At 37.2% G+C, this 15,307-nt stretch overlaps 1 protein-coding gene across 1 annotated transcript in view; it reads right to left on the reverse strand.

Annotated features, from left to right (window-relative positions):
- Positions 1 to 427: 427 nt before the first annotated feature.
- The window catches only part of LMTK2 (lemur tyrosine kinase 2), a gene marked incomplete in the record, with an annotated part of 51,969 nt that continues 37,089 nt past the window's right edge, over positions 428 to 15,307 (reverse strand). The window contains 7 exon segments of the mRNA XM_072417838.1: positions 428 to 1,887; positions 3,783 to 4,031; positions 6,061 to 6,190; positions 7,406 to 9,914; positions 12,131 to 12,280; positions 13,136 to 13,257; positions 13,483 to 13,567. Coding sequence (XP_072273939.1) covers positions 1,859 to 1,887; positions 3,783 to 4,031; positions 6,061 to 6,190; positions 7,406 to 9,914; positions 12,131 to 12,280; positions 13,136 to 13,257; positions 13,483 to 13,567 — 3,274 coding nt within the window.

Consider the following 15,307-nt stretch of genomic DNA (forward strand, 5'->3'; position numbering starts at 1 on the left):
GTCAAAGGCTGCTTTGATGGAAGAAATATCTGCATAAAGTGAACCTGTCATTTAGAAGCACATAATACTGTAAAGGAAGGCAGATCTTGTTATGATGATTATGTGAGAAATGTAATGTTTCTTTAATTCTCCTTCCTGCACACTTGTTAAGTGTTGTCCATGTCAATGCTAGTTTTGATGAGCAGAATATTCATGGAGAAAGTGCAAGGATGATAAGGGAATATGAAGAAAATGTTGGCGAGTCTATAAGCATTTACAGGCTGGTTTGAGCTTTCATGGGCTGCTCTACAGGGCGGCAAACCCATTGGAAAAATAACTAATGTGCAATTTGACAGGACTAAAGGTGCTCAAAAATGGACACAACCTTTTATAATTTCAGGACAACCCAAACCTGGTTTCTCCCTCCACAGTTTTTCTGTATCAATATCCCCCCCCCCCCTATCAGCACAGGGTCATTGTATGTCAACCCATCTACTAAATACCTTTTCACTTCTTAAAAAGCAGCTCCTGCAAGCATTCACACACTTCTGCCCACTGTGGTTTACTAAAAAATTCTCATTTCCTTTATACCCCCCAACCAAACTTCCCCTAGCACAGCCATGGCGACATGCATACAAAAACTGGAATAAAAACCCAGCAAGAACGGAACATCAGATAAATGTTTTGGAGTTTTGTTGGCGTGGGATGGGGTTAGACCCTATGTAGTGTGATTTCAGTCTCTGTACCCATTAGAAGGGTTTTACCCAAACTTAAGTTAAAAACAAAAAAAAAACAAAAAAAAACAAAAAAAAAAAACAAATTGCCGCCAATGCCCCATATGTAAGATATCTCATATCCATTTCAGGGACAATTCTGAATTTCTTTGAGCCATCACTAATGGTCGCCAAGAAAAATATTCCACCACAACATGAAGAGAGCAGCAGCGAGAGGTTTCAATCTTTTTCTAGAACGGCAGTTGCGGGTTCCAATTCATATTAAGCATGCACTACTGCAATCCGAGGATGCGTCTACCTCTCTTCCTCTGCTAAAATACGTCTACATAGGACAAATCAAGTCATTGCAATCTGTCTATCAGATTGTAATCCCTATAGACTTGTAACACGGCTGCAGTTGTACAGAAGGTGGATATGCAAACCCACATTAAAACACATTAATTTAGGGAATATCAGAACTGTCTTATATATATTAAGGAGTGAACGCATACAATATATTGTCATCATGGATGTGCAAAGTAGATCCAAAATCTTTGAAAAAAAAAATATATATATACTGCTGTCTTCCGAGAAAACAACAATATATAATAAGATACAGCATATAAGATGCTGAGATCAGAAATCTCAGGAGCAGCTTCATTCACAATCTACAATGCAAGGAACAAATATCAACACGATCAACAGATAAAATTTAGAGCAAGCAGTGGTTTCCCCCCCTCATTAAAAAAAATTCTGTACAGATATGCAAGAAATAGAACAGTGCAATCATCATCAATACATAGTGTTTTAAACATCAATAGATACACGGTAAGATTTCTTTTCATTACATTAGCACAGACACGATAAAGATAAATATATACCTCAATATACATAGTTCATTGTACTAGATTTTACTTTACACTTCTAACCTGTATGATGTGCACTGAATGCAGTAATAGCTTTACATAGGAAGAAGGTAAGGAGTGCTGGGATCACTGAGCATGGCAGTAGACTGCAGCGATGAGGAAGTAGATTGTACAATAGGAAATATACACCGCGTGCCCGACCTCCTGCTGCCAATGTTATAAGGATTACACGATCCGAGATTGCTCCTTTAAAGACAATGTAATGGTGTAAAGGTGCCGTCACAGGGAACCATAGGTTTTTCAGTCCTTTTCACCATCTTCACTGCTACCTGAAAATGGAGAAACCACAAAGTTTTAAAAACAGCTTCATACATGATATCCCAGGCAAAGTTACTCGAACCTGTCTTCAAATTCCACCAACCATCCAAAATTTGTGCATACTGCTATAGATTGATAAAATACCAATGACTCCTGAGGACTTTGAAGGTACCTGCAAAACATTTGCAGTGATGAGATTATATGGAAATACAAAAGTGTCCATGGCCATACAGCCAACGCATAGGCTGCCAGTACTATGAATATTTAAAGAATTATCTCAAGCCAAAACTTTTTTTCTTCTAATTTTGGATATAACGGTATCCAAATATAAGTATCTGAGTAATAAAGGTTCAGTTAAATGTTCCAAAAGAAAACTTCTAATTTACACTTATCAACGTGTTTTTTAAAAAAATTTCCTGATCAATTTAAGGTTCAGATGGATGGTGGAATGAAAAAAAATGGAACCGAAACTTTGCTTTGTAAATAAACTGTCAAACACAATACAGAAGGCTAAACTTGTGAGATGTTTATCTATCTATCTATCTATCTATCTTTACACACACACACACAGAAAAATTGTGTACATTTTGGATAGAATTTTTGCTATCAAATTCCAATGGAGAGAAAACCCCAATCCACAGTTCTAAGTCTGATCTATTGGGCTGTGTCTGGTGAATGTGGACTTTTTTTTATGTTTTGCAGCAGTTAACTATTAACTTCAGCCCCAGCTCCCAGCTGCTCGTCTCTCATACCTGCACACATCTGCTTCAATCACACATTAGTTCAATGTCACTTTATACCTAATCTGGAAATTATAATGTAAGGCCGAACAGAAAAGTTCTGCCACTGGAATTGTTATCTTATCGCTTGTCAGCTGGCATAATGCAAGTGCAAACAACCATTTTTAATCCAAAAACCCCAAGATTGCTCCTTACTATGTACCAGTCTAGATACTTGTGACTGGTCATTCTGGTGGCACAATAGGATTGAAAGTCAAATATAATTTGTAATATGATTAAATGTTTTGTATGTAAATGTTTAATGTACAAACTGACAAGTAGTACTTTTTTTGAAGTTAGATTGGATCCACCCACGTTTCTTGCTTTTTAGTGGTAAATTATAGTATTTTAATATACAGGTAGCCCCCAGGTTAAGAACATCCGACATATGGACGACTCTTAGATAGAAACGGCTTCCCTGCACACTGCCTGCAGAATGGAGGCTTGATGGGGGGAGACCGGAGGTTTGCATGACTTGCAGAAGAAATCTTTTGCTACACACAGCTGAGGTTGTTGTGATCTTAGGGGGTTGAGCTCTTTCTGCAGCCTCTTGTAACTCTTTATTGACCAAAACAAAGTCTGCAGTTGATTCTTTTTGCATATTAAAGCAAAGCTTGCTCCAGAAGTTAATGAATGTCAATGCACAATAAAGATGATTTTTTTTTTTTGTGAATAACTCACAGTGAGGATTTTATACAGTAACCGAGAAAAGTATGAGTATGTTGAGAAAAACATCTGTCCTAATTGCATTTATTAAAACTATGTACATGTTCCAACTTGCATACAAATTCAACTTAAGAACAAACCTACAGTCCCTAACTTGTGTATGTAACCCGGGAACTACCTGTATATTACATACAACGTATTAGCATTGTAGGGCCCATTGAAGAGAAAGCACCACAGACTTGAACCTTTACAGCTGACACTTTCAGAAGGAAGTTTGTGCTAGCAGACAATGCATTTCAATTGTTTTTTTTTTTAATTTTAGCCCACAGCTAAAATTTGAGGGCTCATTCACACTTGAGAAGTTTCAATGTGTTCATGCTGTCCTAAAACAGAACTAAAGCTGTGCTCTAACAAAAGGAAGCTATAAGCTATTGGATGTCTTCTGACATTACAGTACTTACCCCCTTGTTCAATATCTGAGTCTGTTAGATGCGTGAGGGAAAAACTTGCAATATTTGCTGGTGAAATTGAAAATCTTGAATAGGAGGATGTGTGTGTCCAGTTTTCATCAGGGCTTCTAGATGGAGGTGGAGGCGAGAAGTATTTTGAAGGGTTAACAGATAGCTTGGAACTGATGAGGTTTGCTGCTGGTTTGTTTAAAAATGATGAATCTGGAGATGTGAAGTCATCATCCCATTCAAACGCACCTCCTAAAAGAGTGACAAGACATGTGATTTAGGCACAAAAAACAAAGAAATTCACAGGTACATGAGGACATCTAGTGGTGTGACCCAAGTATAAACCAAGATTTTTTCCAATGGCATTTTTAGGTCAAAAAATAAATATACGGTACCTGACTACTCACAAATCAGTTCATAGCTAGTTTGGTAATCAAAGTAAATTATACATTTTTTTATTTTGGGTTTTTCACACTCAAAGTACAAATTTGTAAGGTTCTATTGATCTTACTCAGCTTTTGCCCAGTTAGAACACAATTGTACAATTGTGTCCCTAGCAAAATTGGTAACTTAGAATAAAGAACCTTTACCTAGACTAAACTAAACTAAATGTCTACATTGCACCAAACAACCAAAACCATAGACGAAAAAGTTTTCTTGCCCTGAACATGCCAGTAGAAAGACAATACCAGTTTAAACTCCTCTCATAGCAATAGATGGCACGGTTTCCTAATGTAAAGTTTGTAACAAACTACTGCTGTCAGACACATGCAGTCATAGAGAGTTTGTTACATTACATGAGGACACAATTCCATCTACTGGTGGCGAACAACCAAGCACAACAAAATCACCTAAAGAGGAACTGATCCAGTCCAATCGCTCCAGGGGTGTCCTGCATCCGGTCCAGCGTCGTCCCGGAGCACCGCCATCTTCTCCTCTTCTTCCTACGTCACCCGACCCAGGCGCGAGATTGGGTGAGGTAGGATGAAAAAAAAAATTTGCAGATCTCACTGTGCATGCGTGAGATCAGGAAATTTTTTCGTTTTGCGCAAAAAGGCTCCTTCTGCACATGCCCAAGATGCACAGAAGGAGCCCCCAAGAGCCTCCATGCCTATAGGTATCCTGGGAGGGTTTGCGATCCCATTCATTCTCGACTACCTAGGCGATTGAAAATTAGGGGGCGTTGCTTTGCAAAAACAAAAAAACAAAACAAAAAAACAAAAAAAAAAACACACACACAGAATTTTTACTCTACATAAAAGGGTTGTGTACCCTTTTATGTAAAATGAAAATTGTGAGTTTAGGTACGCTTTAAGAGCAAGTGACCCATCACAATCAACTCAAAAGTACATAAAACTTTAACCTGTAAACTGGAAAAACAAAACAATTACATTTGAAATGTTTAAAAACAAACATAACACCATGGAAGTATTTATTCACATCAATTTTATTGGCATTTCTATTGATTTACACATTTTGCGCCCTTGGTTTATACTGAAGTCAAAGCGGGTTTCCTGTGTTCTCAGATGAAAATAAGTACCTTGGTTTAAATTTGGATGGGTTTACATTCAAGTAGAATAAATCAAACTGCCAGGTTTACTTTAAGCTCTGAAGTTAGTCAATGTAAAGCAGAGGTGCCCAACCCCCGGTCTGCAAAACAGCTGTCCGACAGGTGGGCCACAGTTCTGGCCAGTGCCGCAGACCATGTCCACCGGAGACATCGCAGGCTCAGGCCTGTGATGGGAGAGAGGGTGGGTTCTGGCATCATGACTTCACTTTGGGGGAAAAGTTTATTCCTCTAAGTGACACACAGCTCCCCACGCATGCGCGGTTTGAAGTCTGTGCATTTAGTGGTCCGTGACGTGCAAAAGGTTCAGGACCACTGATGTAAAGGACAAAAGATAAATGTGACCTCATGTAAATGGAAGCTAAAACATAAACGTTGCTGCTCTACAATTTGTATCTTGAATGAGTGAATGAGCATAGTAAACAGTATTACGGACAAATTTAAATTATTGCAATTGCCAGGAGGAACAAAAAATAAAGCTGAGAGTACAAGTTTTACACGACAGACCCCTGGAATTTCTTAGGAGTACCTTAAAATATTAATATAGCATTGAGTATATATATATTATATGCATATGTGAACATTTATGACACCAATCATTTGCGGGTTTAGTTTGGCTTTAAACAGTCACCAGAGGTAATAAACTTTGCTTGGTCTGGTAATGAAATATCATAAGCTAAACAAATGCAGTACATCACTATAAATATCCCATACCTTCTTCATCAGTTGAACTCTCAGAGTTTGTGAACCGGGATCCCGGAGCAGATGGGGACAACTGACTACTGTTGGACACCGGACTACTGGAGTCCACAGCTCGAGTGCCCAAATCTTTGGTTGGCGTTTCCTACAAAAAAAATAAAAATAAAAAATAACTTTGCACCTTTCACAGTGAAGTAACCTATGGGGGGGGGGGCTTTTTTAAAAACTTAGGGTCTGTGTATGTTGTGGACCCGCATGTTGCTTTTACTTAGGTTGATGCAAAGTGCACAAATAAGATTTCTGTATGACCTTTCTACTTTAAAGAGGTCAACAGAAGATGGTGAGCTGCATTATACAACAAGGATGTACAAAGTGTATTCCCGAACACTTTGTACATCCTTGTTGTATAATGAGGAATGAACTGTGGTTTGATACAGTTTATGTGCAGATTTTTATTTTTGTGTGTTTTTTTTTTTTTTTAGAGGAAACTATCATTTGTCATGTTTTAAATATTTGTTAAGCACAGACCATGTTGATTGTAAAAGTAATAGATCTAAAATAGTTTTAAAATATAACCCAAACCATTATTTACCTCATTACAGTAATCTCTATTTAATGTACAGTGCTGCGTAATATGTTGGTGCTATAAAACTACTATTAATAAAAATATCTATTAATAATAAATAATATTAATAATAATAATAATAATAATAATAATAATCTAATGCAACTTATTTTTACCATGATTGGATTTCATTTTATTTGTATGGCATTAAACATGTAAAGTTTGGAGCAGATTCAAATACTGAGCTCCAACTAGTCTACAGTCAGGTAACACTCACTGCTACCCTTTTTCAGCTCAAAATGAAAACTTTGCTCCAGCATTATAACCCTGTCACATGGGATTCCAAAAGGGGACTTAACATCGGCATTTCAAAAACTTTTCACTGCTCCACAGTGGCCATTTCAAAACAGTCTCAAGGCCAGCAGCACAGAGATGTAACAACGACTGATGAAAAACAAACTTTATCATTGTTTACAATGCACAGCTCTTTAGCAAAATTTCTGGTCATTTAGTTAGGGTTTAAATCTACCTAAAATTATCTGCATTGTTTTCATTGGGTTGGCTGACCAAACTGCATTTTAACTATAAGGAGTAGTTCAGCTGAACAATTATGTGGCACATACAGTAAGCACCGAGTAAATATTTCTAGATACACAAAGACATGGTTATCAATGTCCATCTTCAAATATTTGGCAGGCTTCCATGTTAAGGCTAACTATACACTTTAAAATGTATAACACTTTCTTGGATATTTATGTTTTTTGCATCTGGTCATATTCATTAGCAAACATTTACCTGATCAAACAAATAGATGGTAACATCGTCAAAAAAGCTCACAGCCTTTTTGCTCTTCCCAAGTAATCGTTTTGAAGCTGGCTTGTATGGTTTAATTAAACTTTTTAAGTTTTTCCCATCATCTGTTTCCATGTGAACAACAGGAACTGGATGGACAGTGTCGTCATCACTGTCAGAGCTGAAACTATGAAGGGTGAAAGCTCTTATGTCATCATCTGAATCATCACTGTTCTCATCCTCTTCATCTGCATCCATGCCATCTTCTGACAAATCAAGGAGGCCGGTAGCATCCAACTTTCCTAAGTATTTGCCTTCCATATCTGGTTCTTTCAATTTCTGTCCTTCATTATGGCCTAAAAATGGTATATCTTTGATTGAGCGCATTGAGCAGAAAACCTCAGAAGGTCCAAATGGATTTACAATTTCCTCGTCCTGTTCTAATACTCTGTCATCTGCAGTAGAAGTTTGTTCTGTCCACTCTTCTGGAATAAGCAACTTTTTGGGTGCACTCTTTTTGAAAGTATTTTCTGTTTCTTCTGAAGACTGAGAAATATTTGAATCTTTTATTTCGGGAACATGATTTTCCAAAACATCTGACTTTTTTTCTGGCTCAGAATCATTGTCAGAAAAATAAGCAGAGTCACGGTAAGAGTTGTGACCGCCATTAGCAGAATTCAGAGTTTTACTGTCAGGATCTTGCTCATTATCCTCCAAATTATTTTGTCCAACTTCTGATATTATAATAACAGGGGCTGTAAAAGCAGAGGTCTCTGAATCTGCAGAATGGCCTGATGGACCATTCACATGCGAGGTCCACTCAGGAGATTCAAGGTTCTCAGTCTCATATCCACTATCAGCTGGTTTATCAGATGGCACAAACTTGTGTGAATCTTCAGTGTCTAATATATTCTGGACATCTAAAGAATCCAGAGAATCGGGTGTTCCTATAGATGGTACCAAAGACTGTGTACAATTTGATATGGTATCATCTAACAAACTGTCTTGGCTCGTTGAATCTGATAAAGCGGTAGATTTCACTGAAACTCTATTTAAAATACTTTCTCCATTTACATGCTTTGCTGATTTGTCACCATCTATAATAGCTAAACTGTCATCAAATCCAGAATGTATTTGTTCATTACAAATATTTTCCTGAGCCACAACATCTTTGCTGTGACTAATAGATTTTAGTCCTTCACTTTCTTCATTCAATACATCAAAAAGTTCTGACTCAAAAGACATACTTTTTGAGTCTTCATCTTTCCTACCATTTTTTATATTGCACACAGGCATGCTTTCATTTTCTGCATGCAGATCAGTGTCTATGGAAAGATCTGAGAACGAATTACAAGCAGCAGGCTTCAATTGATCTACCAATGGCGAATGTATCAAGTCCTCTTGTTTGGAGTTTTTCTCAAGATCCACTGTTGCCTGTTCCCCTGAGATATTAAGAAATGAAGCATCGAGCTCTGCTAACATGAGCTCAATGTCCAAACTTCTAGTGTTTTCAAAAACATTTTTTGAATCCAGGTTACTCTGCAATGGTTTTGTATAATCTAATATAGGATCATTTGCAAACAGACTGTCTGACAGCATGTTCTTCTCTTTCAAGAATAAAAAATTGTCAGAAAGTTCTTTGAAATCTTCAAACCCCAGATTTGATTCTGGTATGCTTTCCAAACTCATGGCATCTGTGTCAAAAATGTTCTTTTTATCAGGGAAATCAGTCTTTGAACAAAGAGAACCAGCATCAGCTTGGACTCGGCTTTGATTGGTTAGGTCACAAAGGGACACCTCATTCTGACTTTTAGCTGGTTCAGTGAATGGCAATGCAGTGCGAGAAGATACATCCAGGGTATTTTCATTTTTACTTGAACCTGAAGAATTAAGTTCGCTCAGGGCAATAAACTGTAAATTTTCACCTTTTGTTTCTCTGTGGTCACCTTGGTGATTAAAATCCATTCGGCTCTCACCTTGTTCCTCCAACTGAATGTAATATTCATTGGATACAGAAACATTATGGGCATCAAATACTGGTACAACTTCTGGAACTGCAAGGGTCTCTTCTCTGCTAGAATGTTCTTGCTTTTCTTGTCCAAGGTCAGAAATGGATTTTTGAAATACATCTACAGGTACAGGAAAAAATATGCTATTATAATTCACTGTGGTGTCAGAGTCCGTATGAGTATGTTCTTCAAAATGATCTTCTTTGGCTGCCTCCCATACATATTCAAAACTGAGACCCTGACTAGTCTCTGTTACGGTGAGAACTTCATCTAATTCACGTCCTAGTTCATCACCAGTGAAGTGATCCAAGATGGGAAATGCAAGATTGCTTGCTGCAGCTTGACGACTGCTGGTGTTTGGCTTAAGAGAATTCCAACGCTGTTCAAAATCAGTTTCTGTTTCCCTTTGACTTTGCATGCGGAGATATGTCAGCAGTCTGTGGACTTCTTCTGCAGTCAGTCGCTGGTCTGGAGGCAACCAACAAAACTGCAACACTTCATACCTTAAAGATAATGGGGAAAAAAAGAACAGTGAGAACAGCTTTCTGCATTGCTTCCAATGAAAATTACATTTGTTAAGCCCAAGCAAATGATTTTGGGATTTGTTAGATTTTTTTTATTAGTTAAAAGCCTTTGACAGAAAATTGGACCTGGCCATCTACTGCGATAAATGAGCGGCATGAGCACAACAGTCCAGAAAACAAGCTGCGTATTATTACTTGATGCGATTCTCACTTGTTAAAGGATCTTAAAGGGGAACTAAACTCGCTGGTAGGCGGTTAGCTTCTACCATAGTCAGCATTACCAGGTCCAGAACTCTCACTGCTGCAGGAATGGGCACAATCATCTTCACTGCCAACTCCACGGCAATCTTTTGTGGAGATGGCGATCAAGTTTATTTATTGTATTAAATAACTTCTGTGCATGAGTTACACTACATCCGGCAGATGTAATCGCTAAATTTTTGTTTCTGCCAAACTACACATTAGGAGCCAAGGAATTAGTTATTTGGAAAAAAAAAAAAAAAAACAGTAGTACCTCCAGGTGTTTTTCTTTTGTTTTCTTGGTTTAGGTCCCCTTTAATGTATAATTCATAATTGATCTGGTGCAGAAGCATGATAGATCCAGCAATAAGCTGGCAGACATTTATATACAAGAACTGACTAGGTGACTATAGGCAGTTACTGCACCACCATAAAAATCCATGCAAACATTGCTTGAAGATGTATTAAGTACAGTACAGAAGAATCCACAACTGTTGCACTGACTCACTAATAATGGATTATTCTCAATAAAGCAACGAACACACTCAGATCAGCTACACCACACATGGTCCGACAAATGCAAAAGTGATCATACATGCACTCTGCAAATGTTACACTTAACTCCAATATGGCCTGCTATGTTCATTAATAATTTGCAAGGTTACAAAAGGAAACTCATTGTAAAGCTTTGCTTTTTGGGCAGAGTAGTAAAGTGGAAGGAACCTTGTAAAGTCATATTAAACCTAAGCTACTTGAGGCAGAAAATAAATACATGAATTTATAATTCTATCCAGTAAAGACTGCAGCTGTGTTTAGAAAAGTAATTTGCATGCTGTTTCTAAATCAACAATATATTCGGCTCACAGTCATTCTGAGAGTCATTAATATGAGATGGGCATAGTGGACCTGCAGATTTAATATACCAGATCAGAACTTGCCATTTACAAAATGCTTTAATAATGAAAAGGAAAAATTCCCTTCACTTTATTTAAAAAACTGAAAAACACATCAATGGGGAAGAAAGACTAAATAAAACTTAAAGCATACCTAAACGCGGGATTTCCACTTTATATAATAGGGTAAACAACCCTTTAAATTCAGGGGTCAGCACAGTTTTATTGGTTTAGGTCCCCTTTAATGTATAATTCATAATTGATCTGGTGCAGAAGCATGATAGATCCAGCAATAAGCTGGCAGACATTTATATACAAGAACTGACTAGGTGACTATAGGCAGTTACTGCACCACCATAAAAATCCATGCAAACATTGCTTGAAGATGTATTAAGTACAGTACAGAAGATGGTTAACTGGAGGTCAAAGCACCCGCTTATGATCTCTAAATGAAGTCAAATGTCTCAAACTGATATAAATGACAAAAACCAAAGCCCGTTAACCCAGACTCTAAGACATTCACACATCTGTGGCAACGTTTAAAAGAAACCTGTTATGAGGAAATAATTGTAGGCTGCCACTTCTGTGTAAAATTGCAGTTACCTGGATGTTGTTTTATAGGTTTTTTGATTTGCATGCCTTTTCCAAACACAGATACAGAACAGTGGATGGCCAGGGATCTAGTATTCCAAGAAGGCAAGAAATAATGTCCCACATTTCTCTAAGCATAGGTTTATATTACTGGCATAAACATAGGATGGCAGCCTATATCACTACGACTTTAATGTTGACATGCTTCTGTTGTAGTTATCACTCTGCACCCATAAGTATTCTATGATAAATAAAATAAAATTAGTAAACCAGTAAAGAGCAAGCATAAGAGCCCTTCATAATAGCAGGACCAAAATCACCATAAACTTTGCCGCTGCTGGTTTTTGCTACACACAAATAAATCTAGTGTACCAACTATTCTTTACAACCTCAAACTGCCAATACTGCCTGAAAGGACACAAACATACAGATGCACAGGCATTAAACCAAATATTGAGAATAACATATTACCATCTATCTGCATATGGCTGTTCTAGTTGAGGTCTTGGAAGTTTAACTTCTTTCTCTTTTATGACATGAGTTATAACATCTAAGTCAGAAAGCTCTGCATAAGGAGTAGCAGAATTGTCAAAAAGTTCCCAGAGAGTGACACCAAGAGACCTGGGAGGGGAAAAAAGCAGGGTGTTAGTAAAATAATTAAAAGCAGACCAGTCAATGCATAATTTATACAGCTTAGAGAAAATGTAAAGGCCAATAACAAAAATGCTGTGCAACACAATGCTACAAACAAACCATTCTACAAAGAGTAATTCAGTCACCATGATGTATATTAGCCTCTGGTATAACGAATAAGTTATGAAATGCCTCTATTTCTGTCCAGTCAAAACCATACAAAACTGCTTCAGCATGTTTGCTGGTTTTGAGCATAGTATAGTAAGCATGTTCTATATCAGTATATTGGCTTTTAAGAAAAAGATACGCAACATAAAGCAAACATAAACAAAAAAAAAAAAAGAAAAGAAAAAATAGGTGCAATCTGTACCACAAAAGAAGTATTGAGCATGGTGGTTTGATACCGTGGTCAAAACTGGCATTGCAGAGCACCCTGGTATTTTGGGGTGCCATCTAAATATATATATGAGGGTGCTACTAGAATATGACCAGTAGGAAACACCAGATATTCCAGGACAGTGGAACTTTAGCAACCCAAAACTAACTTTAATTACAGCTTTCCTGACCTAATTTAGGCACTGATGTGAAGCTCAATTCTAGCTAATACTGTGACCTAAATAATAAGACACTGTTTATATACAAGGTGCACGACATAACGGAGAAAAAGGACAGTTTCCTACGGCAAATTATCCAATGTTATCTAATATCATCAAATGTTTAACACCTGCCCGTTTTGCTCTGTTTTTCTGCAGTATTTTTATAATATCTCTGAAACACCTTCATTGCCATCGTCTGTAAAAAAACAAAAAACAAAACTGGGGCACACAAGTTTCCTTGGCTTACCATATATTGCTAGGCCGGGTTTGGTCTGCCACTATTATTCTATCCTGAAAGGTTGTCAAAAGCTCTGGAGCTGTCCATCTAACAGGAATGAACTTGTCTTCGGAGATCTCCATATAATCTGCCTATAAACACAAATGGGGGAAAAGCATGAAACAACTCAACATTAATACCATATTTTCTCTATGGAAGAGACTAAACAGTGGAGACACCATCATAACTCCGATGACAGCCCCACCATATACTACCATTATGATAGACACAAGAGGACTAAACTTAAAATTTAACTTCTTACTGAATTGGCAGTATTATCAAATGTACACTAAATATATGAGGAAAAACATCCTTACCTTATACCTACTGAATCCTATGCCATAGTCTCCTATTTTCACTGTTAAATCAGATGTCAAGAAACAATTCCGCAAGGCCAGATCGCTGGAAAACAAAAAGGATAAATGACACATTTATTTAAGTTTATGTATCAAACAGAAAGCTTTCCCCTTTCAGAACAACAATTCTGAAAAAATGGCTCCCGTTGCACACCCAGCCATAATGTTTACTATAAAAGGTCAATTTCAATAAAATTTCAAATGTAATGTACAATTTTTGATGCCCCTTTGCAGCCTAAGCCAAATATTGCAAACTTCGGGAAAAATGTATAGATCTATATTCCAAAGAAAGAATGCAGATCTTTGTGATGTTACATTTTCATTTCAGAGTCTTGCTGTGGCACCATTCAGCAGAACAGGTAAGTAAATAAATGTAAGAAAGTCTTTACTTATACAGAGAAAACATTTAGACATGTTTAACTGAAAGTAAACTAAGTGGTCAGCAGAGCATTCAGGTGTGCTATTTAACCTGTTATCTATTGACAGCTCATATATAGGAAGAGACAATGTAACTAGAATTTCAGTACAACAAATGACCCAATTCATAGTTTATAGTCTTGACACAATGTTGCAAAGTTGAGAGAAATGCATGTCACCAGCAAGCTTAGCCATGTCTGCTAACACCTATTTAATGCCTGCACAAACCTTTAGTAGTCTGATCTAGTAGTAGGGGAGAGGAAGAAACTAAGGGTACTCAGGTATCCTAGCCGTATTTAGCAAAGCACTTTGTCCTACCCAATATTTATGATCCTATATATTACCCTGGGGAAGTGCAGAATGCAGAATAGCGTGGGCTAAAATGTCTACAGCCTATAACACTCTACAGCAGCGTTCTGTGAGCAATGAGAACTTTATTTTGCCCGTATGGGGGGTAGCATTCTTCTCATTAGCCAACAATTCTGGTCTACAGGATTACTAAAAAGGTATGTTGGATGCTCGTATTTATCGTCATATAAAAATATTACATTGTCACTTTGTTACTTCATCTGACTGCCACAAATCCTAAGGCTAGGTACACACGTGCAATAATTATCGTTTGAATACGAACTATCAACTATTATTCTAGATTTGGTTATCAAAGGCTGGGTTACAGACGCCCTGAAATGACTTGTCTTGTGTTTAACCAGAAGATTTATTACTAATATATTTTTGTATGATAATCAATAGCAAAGAGAAGATCACAACAAGCACTATGAAATATTGGAAGACAATCCTAGAAACACAGATTTGTGATGTGCTTAGGATTTCAAAATGTTAATCAGCAAAACTGGAAAAAAAAATACTAGTTTGCCAGTTTCACTTCCCCAGAGAAAATCTTTATTTCACACAGCTCTACCTTTCAGTCATTAAAAATTTAAGGCAGTAAATGGAAATACAACACCAAATAATATATATAGGAATACAGCAAGTGTGGTGATTCCAGAAAGGTGGCTTAGCTGCTTTGATTTACCACCAACAACAAAATCACTGATGCTGGAGATTTGTCTGTAACTCAGACAGCATCAGGATATTGTTGTCAGAAGTGAACAGAGTGCCTCTCCAGTGTATAGGAGCTCTGGCAAAACACCACAGAACATTTATAAATACTTAGTCACAAGAAAAGATTCATTTACAAATGATCCATTCACATCAAAACCAAACTGAAATGGTAAACATCACCAAGAGTAACAAAAAAAAAAAAAAAAAAAAAAAAAAAGGAAATCACCAGTGCAGTCATATGAATGAGCTTTAATTCAGAATCCTACTTACAATATAGGCAAACAGAAACTTTACATTGTGCAAGAGC

This window comes from Pyxicephalus adspersus, chromosome 7 (assembly GCF_032062135.1).
Source record: "Pyxicephalus adspersus chromosome 7, UCB_Pads_2.0, whole genome shotgun sequence".
Lineage (NCBI taxonomy): Eukaryota > Metazoa > Chordata > Amphibia > Anura > Pyxicephalidae > Pyxicephalus > Pyxicephalus adspersus.